Source organism: Heteronotia binoei, chromosome 8 (genome assembly GCF_032191835.1).
Source record: "Heteronotia binoei isolate CCM8104 ecotype False Entrance Well chromosome 8, APGP_CSIRO_Hbin_v1, whole genome shotgun sequence".
Classification (NCBI taxonomy): Eukaryota; Metazoa; Chordata; class Lepidosauria; order Squamata; family Gekkonidae; genus Heteronotia; species Heteronotia binoei.
The window spans coordinates 7622216-7636540 of record NC_083230.1 but is presented as its reverse complement, the minus strand read 5'-3'; the positions used below and the strand labels follow the sequence as shown (position 1 = coordinate 7636540).

At 45.0% G+C, this 14325-nt stretch overlaps 1 protein-coding gene across 6 annotated transcripts in view; it reads left to right on the top strand.

The window, feature by feature from the left end:
• SRPK2 (SRSF protein kinase 2) overlaps positions 1 to 14325 on the top strand; it is a 173818-nt gene that overhangs the window by 89455 nt on the left and 70038 nt on the right. For 3 of the 6 annotated variants that reach the window (XM_060244709.1, XM_060244707.1, XM_060244708.1), the window contains exons 8-9: positions 472 to 570; positions 5941 to 5966. In XM_060244709.1, the coding sequence (XP_060100692.1) occupies positions 472 to 570; positions 5941 to 5966 (125 nt within the window). The remainder of the gene's footprint in view (positions 1 to 471; positions 571 to 5940; positions 5967 to 14325) is intronic. The other 3 variants (XM_060244710.1, XM_060244712.1, XM_060244711.1) reach the window with 1 other exon arrangement.

The window sequence follows — 14325 nt, the reverse complement described above, 5'->3', positions numbered from 1 at the left end:
TCCGGACAGTACTTGGAAAAGGGGTGGGCCGTGGGTGCCCAGGGAGCGTCTGGAACATTCACACATCCCATCTGCAGCTCCCTGGGCACTTCCCGGCCTTCCAGACAGACACCTAAGCAAAAAGGCACCACTTTCAAAGTGGTGCCTTTTTGAGCTGGCTCCCGGCAAGCTGGGGGTGGGACGGGCGGAACAGGGACAGGAGGCAGGTGTGTGTGTGTGTGTGTGTGGATGCACTTTTTTGGTCCGCCTGCCTCCCGCCCCCCGGGCAACTTTAAATTCCCATTTGTTCTCAGCCTATGTTTTCTTATTTCTTCAGTGTAGTATTCGGAAGACTGTTCAGAATAATTTTATATAGAAGGAAGTACTTTTTCAATTTGAGGCAAACCACTATGGCCTGTTCATTTCCTTCAGGCTATGAAACACATGAACTCCTCCCGCTTAATGTAATACTTTTCTTTGTGCCTTTATCAGGATGTTGGGCAGCAGCTGGGGGTCTCAGGACACCAGAAGAGCCCATCACTGGCTGGGCCCATTGCCGATTTCTGACCTGCCACTCTGCATCCATCAGTGGTGAGCCATAGCTGCTGCTTTCTCTCTCTGCTTTGTGGCAGAAGGAGGAAGAGGAAAATCCATTTGCCACTGTTTGTGCAGGTCCAAAGATCCAAGAGGAGAGAGCCAAATTTCCTCTTTCTGTTCCCAGCCCCCTGAGGTCAGGTGTGAGTCTCCAGTGCCCTGAGAGGTGAATGAGTGGCGGTAGTGCAGCTGTTCTTGTCTGCTCTCACTGCTCTTCCTCTGGTCCTCTGAGGCATTTCCACATGGTATTATTGCATCCATTCTAGCCCCAAAATACTTTGGTTTATCCTCTAGCTTTTGTCTCATATCCCCCCCCCCCACACACACACACTTCTTTTGGGAGCACTTTTACCTTAGTCTTTTTCAAAGAACCAGTTATGAGTCGTGTTTGTTTACGTGTGTAATATTTCCTGCTCTTTTGTTGGTTCCTCCCACCCCCTGCCCACTTTCTGCTGCATAGTTCATGACTGTGGGATACCCCTGCCCTGTGCTCTCTTTCCCTCCCTCAGTAATAAGACAAATTTGTCACTTGTGTCAGTAAATTATCTGTTAATCATTTTTAAAACACTTGTCTGAAATTGATATATCAGAATAACAGGAGTAATCAGTACTCCTCCCATGTACTTGCAGTGTTCTTTCTCTGCCCTGTTGTTGTTGTTTTTTTGCCATGGCCATTTGCTTCCTAGAACTTCCTGAAGGCTCATTGCTCCTCTGGGCCACTCAGTCTTCCTTCCTTCTTGGCTCTGTTGATAGGACCTCTCCCCGCAACCCAAGAAATATTTTGCATAGGGAAGTTGTTGATTTTTTTAAAAAGAACACTCAGATGACAATCTCTCTCTGTAAGGCATGTGCCTTGGGATCCAGAATTGTCCCCCTTTTACTGTATTTATTTTTTCATGGGAATTTAATATTTTATGGGTTTTGGGAGATATTTGTTATCACTTTATTCTGGTGGGGACTGTCTCAGAATGACCCTTCTCACCTGCTTAGTTGTTCTTGGCCTGATAGAGACATTTACCTGACAACATTAGCCATTGACTGAATGAGTGAGCAGTTGATTCCTCTGTATTTGCCTTCTGTTTGACATCAGGAAAACTTTTAACAACCATTTGAGGCGCCAAGCTTTCTAATATTGGGGTGAACCTTAGAGTGGAGAACATGTATCCACAGGGACCATATGGTGGTTCCCATATATGTATGCATCCTCCCTTTTAGCATTGGATTGATGTACAGCACACAGAGCCAGTTTGGTGTAGTGCTGAAGAGTGTGGACTCTAATCTGGGAGAAACAGGTTTGATTCCCCACTCCTCCACATGCAGCTGCTGTTGTGACCTTAGGTCAATCACAAGTTCTTGAGAGAGCTCTCTCAGCCCCACCTGCCTCACAGAGTTCCTCCTCCTCTATAATATCGTGGTCCTCCTTCAAAAAAGAGGTGGTGCTGTGTCATTAATGGTGATGACAGCACTCTCCCTCTGAAACCCAATTGAACTGAGACACACCTATAGAAAAACCCCCTCATGTGACAGCTAAAAAACTGCAGACGAAGAGAAGGGAACTTGTGTAGAAGCTTGACGTTATTCTGCTGCTATCAGATCAACAGCTAAGAAAGCACAAAACAAGAGCCCTTGTGCAGGAAAGCTCTGGGTAAACAAGTGAGCAGCACTTGAGGCCTGGAGTGGTCTGGGACCAACATATTTGCAGGATGGTCTCCTCCGGTACATACCTAGAAGAGCATCATGTTCTTCTGATAACAGTGCTCTGGTGATCCCTGGCCCTGTGGAGGTGCAGCTGTCCTCAACCAGGGCCAGGAACTTTTTGGTCCTGGCCCCAACCTGGTGGAATTTTCTGCCAGATGACATCAGGGCCCTGAGGGAACTTATGCAATCCCATAGGGCCTATAAGGCAGAGATGTTCCACAGGCCTTTGGTCGAGGGCAGCAACAGTTTGTTATTCGGATGGCACCTTCTTTCCTACCCTCCCGCCCAATTCTTTGTATGACTTCCTCCCCCCCCTCCGGATATGACACCCTGGCAGTTCAAAATGTAAACACAGTCCTATAGGGCACCACTTAAAATTTCTAAAATGTCTATTTTTAACTTGTATATTGTTTTAATTCAAGTTGTACATCACCCAGAGTCCAGCGCAAGCTGGCATGGGGCAATTAAGCAAGGAACAGTAGTAGTAGTAGTAGTAGTTCCGCCACAGCGAGAGAGCGTAAGCTGTCGTGCTTAGCGTTACTGGTAACAAGCAGCTGCTGCTAACTTCCTGTGATCCCCAGAGCAGAAAGCAGCAGGCCTAGACATCCTTCAGAGGTAAGCATGTGCAGTCACACTTTGACAGTGGCAATCTCAACAAGATTTCTCCTGTCCCTGTTCTGGGAAGCACAGGAAGGAAATAACTGCAGCTTGTTGCTGTTGGAGCCAAGAGCTGGCACTGTCTACTCCAGGGGTGGCCAAACTGTGGCTCAGGAGCCACATGTGGCTCTTTCACACATATTGTGTGGCTCTTGAAGCCCCCTCTGCCCTGGCAGCCAACTTGGAGAATGCATTTGTCTCTAAATCCCTTTGTCAAGCTAGCTGGCAGCTTGGAGAATGTATTTAAAATTAAAGTTGCTTTCTTTCCACCTCTTCTTCCCTCCTTCTCCATCTATATTCCTTCCTTCTTTCCTCTTTCTCATTTGTTTCCAACTGAGTGAGCTAGAGAATGCTTGCCAAAATATTAAATTTTAAGAGAAATTTCAGGAAACAAATAGTTCTTGTTATCTAGTACTTCAGTTTATTGCCATCAAAGATCAGGTAAAAATTGAAATAAATAAGATGTTGTTCCAGCAGCTCAAGGCTGCTTTCATTCTTGCCTCTCTCTCTCTCTCTCTCTCTCTCTCTCTCTCTCTCTCTCTCTCTGTAATAATATAGCAACTTTATTGACGTAGCAGTTATATCAATGTCATAGAGAGGAATCCTGGCAATCATGGCCCTGCCTGCTAATACATTACTCTCCTCATAGATGCAAGGTATAAGAATTTGGCCACAGTTTCAATCAGCATTTGGTTCCAAGTAGATAATAGGAAAATGGTTTTACGTTCATCAGATTCCTCTGCTTGCTCTCTCAACAAAAGTTCAATAAGTATGGAGTGTATATCAAGATAGTAAGTACAATAAAGAAAGCTTTCTGTGTCCTGCCGACTACAAGCGTATCACCTGTTAGCATATGGTATTTAGTGAAATCTCTGCTGTAGAGTACTGTAGAAGGTAACACACTAAAAAGGACTAGCAAATAAGCTCCATAGTCTATGATAATGTGGGGCAATTAAACAGATTAAATATTCTGTTGCTCTTATGTGAAACAAGTTTGGCCATCCCTGGCTTAGTCCCTCAGCCTGAAAAAGGAACTAGGTGAGTGACATTACTGGCAACCACATTTCCTAGGTCAAGTAATAGAATGGCAAGGAGCAGCTGCACTACTGCACCGCTACTTGCTTGCTCACCCCCATAACCTTGGCTTGGGGCCTGCCTTCGGCGGGGACAGCGCTAGAGAGCCCATCTGTTGGCATCTTTTGAAGAACTGGAATGCACCTGATTTTATCACATGGAGATAATATTTGTATAAGAAATTGCATGTACATTGTAATATTCTAAGTGTAATGGGCATATGTATGCTTCCCTCTCCTTTGTTGCACAGTTGCAATACTAAAATCACCAATAGTGAGTTCCAAATGATTTTTATGGTGAGTGTCTTAATATAGTTCTTTATCCTTAGTGTTGGCCTAATAGTCTTCCCTGTTCCACTTTTCTTTTATATTAGTCTTTGCTAGCCTTAAATTTCATCAGCATCATAACAGAAGGGGCCCTTGATTAGGATAGCCCAGGATAGCCCAATCTCAGAAGCCAAGCAGGGTCAGCCCTGGCTAGTATTTTATTTATTTATTTATTATTTATTTATTACTTTACATTTATATCCCGCCCTCTCCGCAAGCGGACTCAGGGCGGCTCACAACATCATAAAAACAATCAATTCAATAAAACATATAAAACCATAATTTACTTATCAATTTAAAACTATTAGCGCTGTCTCAGTCCAATCTAGGCGGTATTGACTTCTGCCTATGCTCGCCAGCATTCTGTGGGATGTCCGATGGTCTCCTATTTAGATAGGAGACCATCAGTGAATACTAGGTTTGTGATGTGGAGGCAGGCAAACGACCTCTGAACGTCTCTTGCCTTGAAAACCCTACGAGGTTCCCGTAAGTCAGCTGTGACTTGATGGCACTTTCCACCACCACGAGAAGTGGATGATCAAGCAGATGGATTGCTTTTTACCATATGTGTTAACATGCTAGAAAGTTTGCACAAAATGTGTGTGTTCGCATAATTTGCATGTTTTTTTCCATGTGGCCTGTTCAGTGTGAATGAGTCAGCCTCCTAAACGGCACCAAGATTTGCACCATAATAGTCAAGAGAGCTAGAGGAAAACACGTCCAAATTTGGATTTAGATGACAACGCTCTGTTTTAGTGATCTGTTTCAAAAATACAGGGCACCAGAGCACGATTGGAAATAAAACAGATATGGATAAAGTAGAAAAACAGGCGGTTTATTTGAATGGAATAAAATATATTTCTGGAGTCAGAATAATATTAAGGAGAAGATGAATGATAAAAACAAAACACAGCCAAGATCCTTGGAATCTCTTTCATCACAAAAGAATGTGCCCAGGAACATGTAAACTGAACTGAAATACCTTGAAAATAGTCGTAAGAGCCTCTGGTGTGTGGTAGAGTAGGATTCCTCTGCGGACTTCCATTGCGTTGGGGACTGTGAACTTGTGGCATGCCTCGTGGGCTGGCCATTTACCATCATGCCTGCAATGCAAGTAGGCTGGACATCCTGCTTCTATCTGTTCTCCTGCCAACATTCTTCCTGTTATTCTGCAAATAGTACAAAACTAGGCTCGCAAGTCTGGCATAAGACTCAGAGTCCCATGTCCAAGATGGAGGGAGGTAACAGACTGAAGCCAGCAAAGTGGCAGCTTAAAGCTCATGGCAAGGTTCAAGGCTTCCCAGTCTTCTCGGTGTTTGCATAAAGAGCTTTTTGTGAGGCTTCAACGCACTCAGTGTGTGTTTGACGTTTTGTCTCTCATCTCCTTCCAGAGTCAGGAGGTACAGTCATTCCTTCCTCTAATCAGTTTTGTAGATCTCATATTATTCCTCCTTAAGTAGACTGTTTACACTGTGGGAGACTGAGTAAAATAGGGGGAGATTTGGCCACCAGCCTTTATATTAGCAGATTTCCTTTTATATATTTCTAATTGTATAGACTGTACACTCACTACCTTGTGGATTTGATACCAGGTGTATTTTTTCCCCTCCAGTGAGTACTGCTCCGCAACAAAAGCCTGTGAGTATTCTTTTGCTGTTTTTATTGGGCATGCTTGTTGTCATTGCTTGATAGCAAATTGCATAAATTATTCTCATTTCAAATTGCATAAATGATTCTCATCAAAGTGCAGGTATTTAAATATGATACTTTTGCTAAAATGGTGCTTTATTTTTCCCTCCAGATTTTGTGCCAGTTATAGTAAAGCTATTAAATATAATTTATCAGTAAACTTATTCCTAGTTGTTCCTAGAATGTCCCCTTTCCCCACTCTGAGGAACTGTTGAAGCATGTGAAATGCAAACTCCCCCTGTCCCTCTGCTCTACCAGAGTCATGCCTTGGCTTGTTCTCTGCTGCTTATGAAGGACATTTCTTGTTAGATGCCTAGGATGAGAACTATTTAAAATACTCGTTTTTTCTAGCAATTGGAAAGGATGTTAATCTTCTTTCTTCAGTGCAGCCCCACATTGGTACTGTGCCTGTGCAGGCCGGCCGCAGACAGAATTTTTCCCCTAGCTTTAAGGAACCAAAAGTGGGGCGCTCCTCAGCTCTGGAGCTGCTACAACAGCATTTTCCTGCCTAAACTGTCATGTGTTCTGGAGGAGAATGCCCCTCAAGTCTTTAGTTCCTTTTCTGTCAGCATGTGGATAGGGCCATTCTAGTTTACTGTTCTCTGTTCTTTGTTCAAGTCATCATGATTTTTCTTATTTTCCCAGTATTTCAGTGGAAGACAGCCATTCCCTGTAGGTTACAGAGCTCCTGGGGCTCAGTTTCTAAAGTTTCTTCTTTATCATTAGAGTGAGTGGCTTTTGCCAACCTACCCCCTTCTCCCTTTGAGCTTCTATGCAGTGGTTTCTCCCTGCTGTGGAGTTTTTCTTTCAAGCTTACATTGTCTACCAAGGCACTCTTTTAAAAATGGTGGATTCTATGCTGAGGCCTCTCCTCTCTCCAAACCCCAGCCCCTCGTGGCTCCACCCCCAAAGTCTCCAGGTATTTTCCAACACAGACCTGGCAACCCTACCCAGAGTCCCGTTATCTGATCCGACCTGAGAGCCCTCATTCCAAGTATGTGGAAGGCGGGCTGTAGTGAAAGAAAACCACTTTGCACAGATGTGCTGTTATTGAATATTCTTGGACCAGTGGCACTGCAAACAGGTTCCCAAAGCAATCCTGTGGTGCTTTTGCCACATCCTCCACCATACCAGCTGAACTTTGGAGATGCTGTCACAAAACTGCTCCACACAGAGGCTCCCTGAGAGTGGACAGTGTGCAACAAAAATGACCTATAGCAATGAGTGTGACTCATACTTCATGTGCTTTGAGGAGTCTCAAAATGTGGCCCAGGCAAGATCTGCCAGGCCTTTCCTCTGAAGATGTGTTCCAACAGACATTCTCTTAAAAAAAAATTCTCAAAAAAAGTTAGGATACTGAAGGAAAAGGGAGTTAGGGGAAATAAAAATTCATCAAAACATTTTCAGATATCATGAATAGTTACATACAAGGGAAAGCTGCTATATTAATAAAATATTTTTTTTTTCAAATATAGTAGCAGATAATAAAACATAATTACAATATTCAGGAATATTTTCTATCTTTGAAAAAATAAACAAAATGTTTCAAGATATTCAGAGCATTCTCTCTTATAGCAGCTCCTTGGGAGAAAGCCCCTCACCTCATTGGAATCGTCCAAGTAAGTTCAGAGACTGGCTTGGCCCAAAGCACCCTCTTCGCTTTGGTCAGCCCTGTTGGTTCTGGCACAGGAGCCTTGTTCCGGTCCCCCATTGATATGCTAGCTTCTGATGGTTCTAATAGCTGGAAAACATCAATCACAGCCAAAGAGATCTGTGCCAACACTCACATCTTTGTATTGATGCACCCTGACTTACCAGCCCCTACTTCCTCAGTTCCAGCCTGCAGTTCCTCAGAAGCACCACCAAAGAAGTTGAAGTAAACACAAAGACAAGACAGCTACTCAACATCGGAAATGAACATCTGTCCACATATGTCTTCTTTCCAGGAACCAGATGTTAATTTGGTGCCACCTTGTACCCCATCACCTTACCTTGACTCTCCAGACAGGTTGCTTGCTGAGTACAAGATGGAGCAGGGTGAGGGTAAGGACTATCTACCACTCCAATTGGAAACCTACCGTGGCTGCAGCCCTGTCCACCTCCTCATGGCATCTCTACTGCATGTCTCCAGCTTATCTCCAGCAGTGGCCTGATTCTTACACACAACATCCTCATCTGGGACCACCTGTTCTGGGATATAGTAATTTGGATGACAAATTAAAATGCCATAAAGCGCATGTCCTTCTGATGCCTTCGGTGTCCCCAGACTCTGAACCTGAAGAGAAGGGGACTGTGATATTGTACTTCAGGTCTGAAAGTTGTTCAGAACCTTGTCCAGATGGCGAGGTTGGCGCTTCTACCCCAGCTCCTCAAACCAAAATCTTCGCCTATATGGCAAGCAGATGTTGAGAATGGCCAAGGCATTGGACATTGATGTCACCACAACTGATAACAAACCAAAAAAATAAAATCCAGAATTGTCTTTATCCAGACTCCTCAGGCATCATGGCCTTCCTGGTCTTAAAGGGCCTTGCTGATCTAACTGCCCCAGTTGGGCACCCACACCGGTGACCTCCCATGGCGTGAAAAGTCTTTATAAGATCAAAGCAGGATTTCTGCTATTTTCTATCCACCCACCTTCTTCCCTCATCACTGAGGAGATGCAGACACGCCAAAGGGAAGGTCAATATTCACCTCCAGCTGATAGGAACAGTTGGCATCTGGACTCACTGGGTCACAAAATATATTCTTCAGCAACCTTAAACTTCAGGATTTTGAACTACCAAGCCATTGGGGGGGGGGGGCTACCAGCTCTTCCTGTGAGAGAAGCTGTCGCAGTATCTTGATACCCTATCTGAGGAACCTTGTTCACTGGACAAACTGATCATATCTGATAAAGCTCTTCAAGCAGGAGATAAATGCGCCTGCTTGCAGGATCATCTGCATGATCTATGGCTTCAGCCGTTGTTTTGAGAAGCGTTCCTGGTTGCACACAATGGCCCTCCCTCTAGAAACACACAGTACAGAGTGGATTTGCCTTTTGAAGGCTCAAGCCTTTTTTCACAGACCACTAATGAGTTTCTCTTTATGGTTTAAAATAATAGATAAACTGCCAAATTCCTTGGGGTCCTGCCATCTACAGCCCCATGTCAGCATTTCACTCTGCACCAGCAGGATTTTGCCACTCCTATCATGATCAAAGGCAGCAATACTACCAGGTTATTCAGCAGTATCCTCATTGCCAGTACCAAGTTCTCCCCTTCCAGAAAAGGAAGAGTGCTACTCAACCTATCATCGTTGCCAATACCAGGCTTCCCACGTCCAGAAAATAAGGAGTGCTACCCGACCTAGGTGTGCAAACCAACAAGCTTCCCAGAGGGATTAGAGTCAATATCTGCAGAAGTTCTGACTAACTGTGCGGTCGCAGGCAGAGAGTCCCATTTTCAGGAATAGGCTTGTCCACTTCTATAAGGAATGGCAGTCTGTTTGCTCTGATAGTTTTGATTATAGTCTCCAGTTATGGGGTTTTCATTCAATATTTTTTCTTATTGACAGAAAGGATGGGGGCTGTAGGCCCATCCTTGATTTAAGGAAATTAAGTTTTTTAAGATATCCAAATTTAAGAATGGGCTCTCTCTCATCAGTTGTGGAGTTCCTTACATCTAATGATTTGTGACATTAGATCTCAAGGATGCTATTTCCACATCACCACTCACCCCTCATGTAGAAAGTACCTGTGCTTTAGATACAGCTCTGAGATTTTCCAATACTCTGCCTTCCCATTTAGTCTTGCCACGGCCCTAGGGTCTTTGCCAAGTGTATGGCGGTTGTTGTGGCATGCCTGAGAACACAGGGATGTGCCATCTTCCCCTTCTTGGATGACCAGCTCATTGTTAATTCCTCTATTGAGCTTCTAGAGGTACACATGGTTCTGGTCACTTGCCATATAGAGAAAAATCCCTCTTGGAACCCTCCCACCTGGTTAGTTTACTGGGAATTTTTTCTAGATTCACTGAATACTAAGGCCTTCTTACCCTGAGATAGCGGTAGAACAATTAAGAACATGGCCTCTGTTTTCTTTAGGAAAAGGCAGATGGCAATCTCTTAAGTCCAATGCATGCTTTGTCTGATGTCTTTGTCTACAGCAGTTATGCCCTTGGCCAGACATCATATGTATGACCTACAAAAATGGTTCATTAGCAAATTTGACTCCATGAGGCATGCCCTGGGTCGTTGTTTCTCCACCCCAACTCAGTCTCCAGGTCCCTTCAGTGGTGGAAAGAAGACGTCAACCTGTTTGCAGGGACTGATTTTGGTTTTGGGTCTCTGGAGACTACCCTGATTACAGATGCTTCCTTGAATGAGGTGGGGTGCCCATTCCATACAGGGCAGGTGGTCCGTACTGGATAAGGGACTTCAACATATTAATATACTTGAATTTTATGCAGTGTGTTTTGCCCTTACTTCTCTCATAGATATTCTCTGTGCCAAGAGAGTTCTGGTTCAGACAGACAACACAACTACCATGCATTTTCTGAACAAACGATGAGCACAAGGTTGCAGACTCCATGAATGGAAGCTGTTGCAATTTGGATAGTGGCTGTCAAAAACCAGATCTCTCAGAGCCATTCACATAGCAGGGATTTTGAATTCTATTGCCTACAGGTTAAGCATAATCTACCTTTCCAACCATTAATGGTCCATCCAAACCATGTACTACCTTCACCAAGGGCCCTACTATATTGTTACTGCTATCGTTGTTATTAAAATTTATGCTACTCCGGGTTCTGGGCAATTTACAGTATATTAAAACATTACAATAAAACATAGTTAAAATACATTTTAGAACATGGAGAAATTTAAGAACAGATGGTAAGTGATAATTTTATCTAAATTGCAGACTGCTGACTACTTTGCAGGGGTAGATAGGGTAGCAAGCTTGAAACAGACAGGGTGCCAGTTTAGGATGAGAACATCACTGTCCTCAATCAAAGATCTCTACCTGACAGGCCCTGCAGAATTGCATAAGGTCCCACAGCGTCCTGATGGAATTTGGCAGAGTTCCACCCATTTGGGGCCAGGACCAAGAAGGCCCTGGCCCTTGATGAGGACAGCTGGACATCTTTAGGGCCAGAGACCACTAACAGGTTGTTATCCTGAGAGTGCAATGCCCTTCTGAAGACATGCTGGAGGAGACAGTCCTGTAGACAGTTTGGTGTAGTGGTTAAGTGCATGGTGTAGTGGTTAAGTGCATGGACTCTTATCTGGGAGAATCAGGTTTGATTCCCCACTCTTCCACTTGCAGCTGCTGGAATGGCCTTGGGTCAGCCATAGCTCTCGTAGGGGTTGTCCTTGAGAGGGCAGCTGCTGTAAGAGCTCACCTCACAGGGTGTCTGTTGTGGGGGTGGGGGAAGGTAAAGGAGATTGTGACCACTCTGAGACACTGAGATTCAGAGTATAGGGCAGGATATAAATTCAGTATCTTCATCTTCTTCTAGATACATTGGTCCCTGATGCTCGAGGCCTTATAGGTCAATATCAAAGCCTTGAACTTCTTGGTACTCCACTGGGAGCCAGCACAGTTGGTGCAGCACACGTCATTTATGTACTGTATGTAATGTTCCCATCAGGACTCTTCCCACTGCATTCTGGATCAGTTGGAGTTTCCAGGTCAGTCTCAAGGGCAGGCCAGCGTAGAGGGAGTTACAGTTGTCTAATCTGAATGTGACCATTGTATTGATTACTGTGCCTAGGACAAACTTCAATAGGAAAGGGGCCCATTGCTGTGCCTGGTGCTGATGAAAAAATGCCAGTTTGGCAATATGAGTGACTTGTGCCTTCATACTCAAGGAGGCATCCAAGATCACACCCAAACTCCTAACAGATTGTGCCAGTGTTAATGGTGCCCTGTTAAAAGCAGGTAATCTATGCCCTGATCCCAAGGGCCTCCCCACCCAGACACGGAACCTCCATCTTAGTTGGATTCAGTTTCAACCTACTCTGCTTCAGCCATCCAACCACAGCGTCAAAACTCACAACCAAACTTTGTGGGACAGAGTCCAGGTGACCATCCAATAACAGATATAGCTGGGTGTTGTCAGCGTACTGAGGACACCCAAGCCCGAAACTCTGCACCATCCAGGCAAGGGGGAGCATATAGATGTTGAACAACATTGGGGAGAGGAATGCCTTCTGAGGGACCCGACATATTAGGTGGTATCTAGAGGACACTCTCCCATCACCAGCCTTTGTCCTTAACCATGGAGAAAGAAGGTCAGCCACTGAAGGGCCAACCCCTGAACTCCTTTGTCGTTGAGGTGATGGGCCAAAAGATCGTAATCGATTGTGTCAAATGCTGCCGTCAGATCTAGCATTAATAGTAGCACTGACCCACCTTGATCCAGCTGTCTGCAGAGATCGACTGTCAACATGGCTGGGGTGGAAGCTGGATTGGAATGGATCCAACACTAATGTTTCATCCAGAAAATCCTGCAGCTGTTCAGATACCACCTTCTCAATTACCTTGTCCAAGAATGATGACACTGGGTGGTAATTGGTGAGATCAATAGAATCCAAAGATGGTTTCTTCAAGAGCAGTATAACCACGGTCTCCGTGAGACCCTCTGGATAAGCCCCTGTTGCCAGGGGCAAGTTAACAATATCCATCAGCGGGCCCCGTATTCTCTCATTGCCTGCTTTAACCAGCTCCAAGGGGCACAGATTAAGGAGGTATGAGGTAGCCCTCAGGATACTGTTGACATCAGCAGAAGAGAGCAGGCTGAAGGTTTCAAGGACTGAATCCAGAGACAGTCAAGGGGCTCTAGTTCACTTACTGTATCAAAATTGGCCAGCAGGTCATGGCAGAGCAACACAATCTTGTCCACAAAAAAAGCTCACAAAAGTCTCACAGCTGATAGCCAATTTCTTATTATTTTGGCTCCCTTTTGTCAGATGTCAGGGACTGAATCACCCTAAATAATTGTGCTGGGTGTGAGCTGGTGGATGCAATGGAAGCTGAACAAAATTCCTTCTTCACTGCTTTCACTGCCTTCTCATAGGCTTTCATAAGTGTCCTATAAGATGTTCTTGTAGCCTTGTCCCAAACCTGCTGCCAACCTCACTTAAGTCATCTGAGTCCAATGTACTAGAGGGATGATTTACCACAAAAGCACAGAGGACATCGGGGGCAAAATCATCTATAGCATCAGAGAGATGGAGATTTTAGTCTTCTATCAGCTCATCCAGTGTGGTGGAGGAGGGCTTCAGATTTCACAGAACGTTCTGGAAACCAGTTGGATCCATTAGTCTCCATGGGTGAGCATGGGGGGGTGCAGGAATGTCTGGCTGGGCCTTCAAAGTCAAGTGGTTAGACCATGGCACCTCCTCCCTTGAGGTGAGATCCACATCTAGCCCCAGCCCATAGATCTAGTCCAACATATGACCTGCTTGATGTGTGGGGCCTGAAACAAATTGGGTAAACTCCAGTGCTGCCATGGAAGATACCAGGTCTGATTCCTGACTGGAGGTTGCAGAATCAACGTGGATGCTGAAGTCCCCAAGAATCAGAATATTGGGAACTCCAAGGGCCACCTGGCTGCAGCCTCCAGCAGACAGTCAACTGGTGCACTATGTGGTCGGTACACCAAGCAGACAAACCAGGTTTACCTCAGCGTCTCACACAAGACCAATATAAACAATGTTGGGAATTTTTGGGATGGGGAGTGGCCTGAAGGAGAAATCTTCCTGCATAAGCTAGGCTACCCCATCCCCACCCCCGAGTTTGGGACTGATAAAGGACAGAGAAACGGGGGGGGGGGCAGTTCTTGTAGGGCAACTGTTTCTCCCCCCTGCATCCCAGTCTCAGTCACACAGGCCCAGATTCATATTTGTGCTGTCAGGTAGTCCTGCAGCTTTTTGGTCTTATTATTAATAGATCTAGTGTTCCCCAGCATCAGTGTAGAAGGGGGGCGGGGTTAACAAACCTAGTCCTCTCACCAGTGTGTCTTGGGATGGGATGAAGGTTGGAAGGGGATCGAACATACCTGTATTTCTTTCTCCTTCTATTCCAAGACCTTCTCCCACTGCCACACCTCCCTCTGCCCCCAATCACCAGGGTCCTCAGCCCTGTGCCAGCACCCTGTTTGATGTTATTCAGTTCCATTCTCAGTCTGCCCCATTCCTCCTCCTAGCAGCCCACAGAATTTCAAATAGTATACTATATTGACGGGATGAAATCTTTTCAAGTTGACAAAACTTTGTCTGATATTTGGGTCCCAAGAAGGAGAATTCAGCATCCTCTCTGTCCATA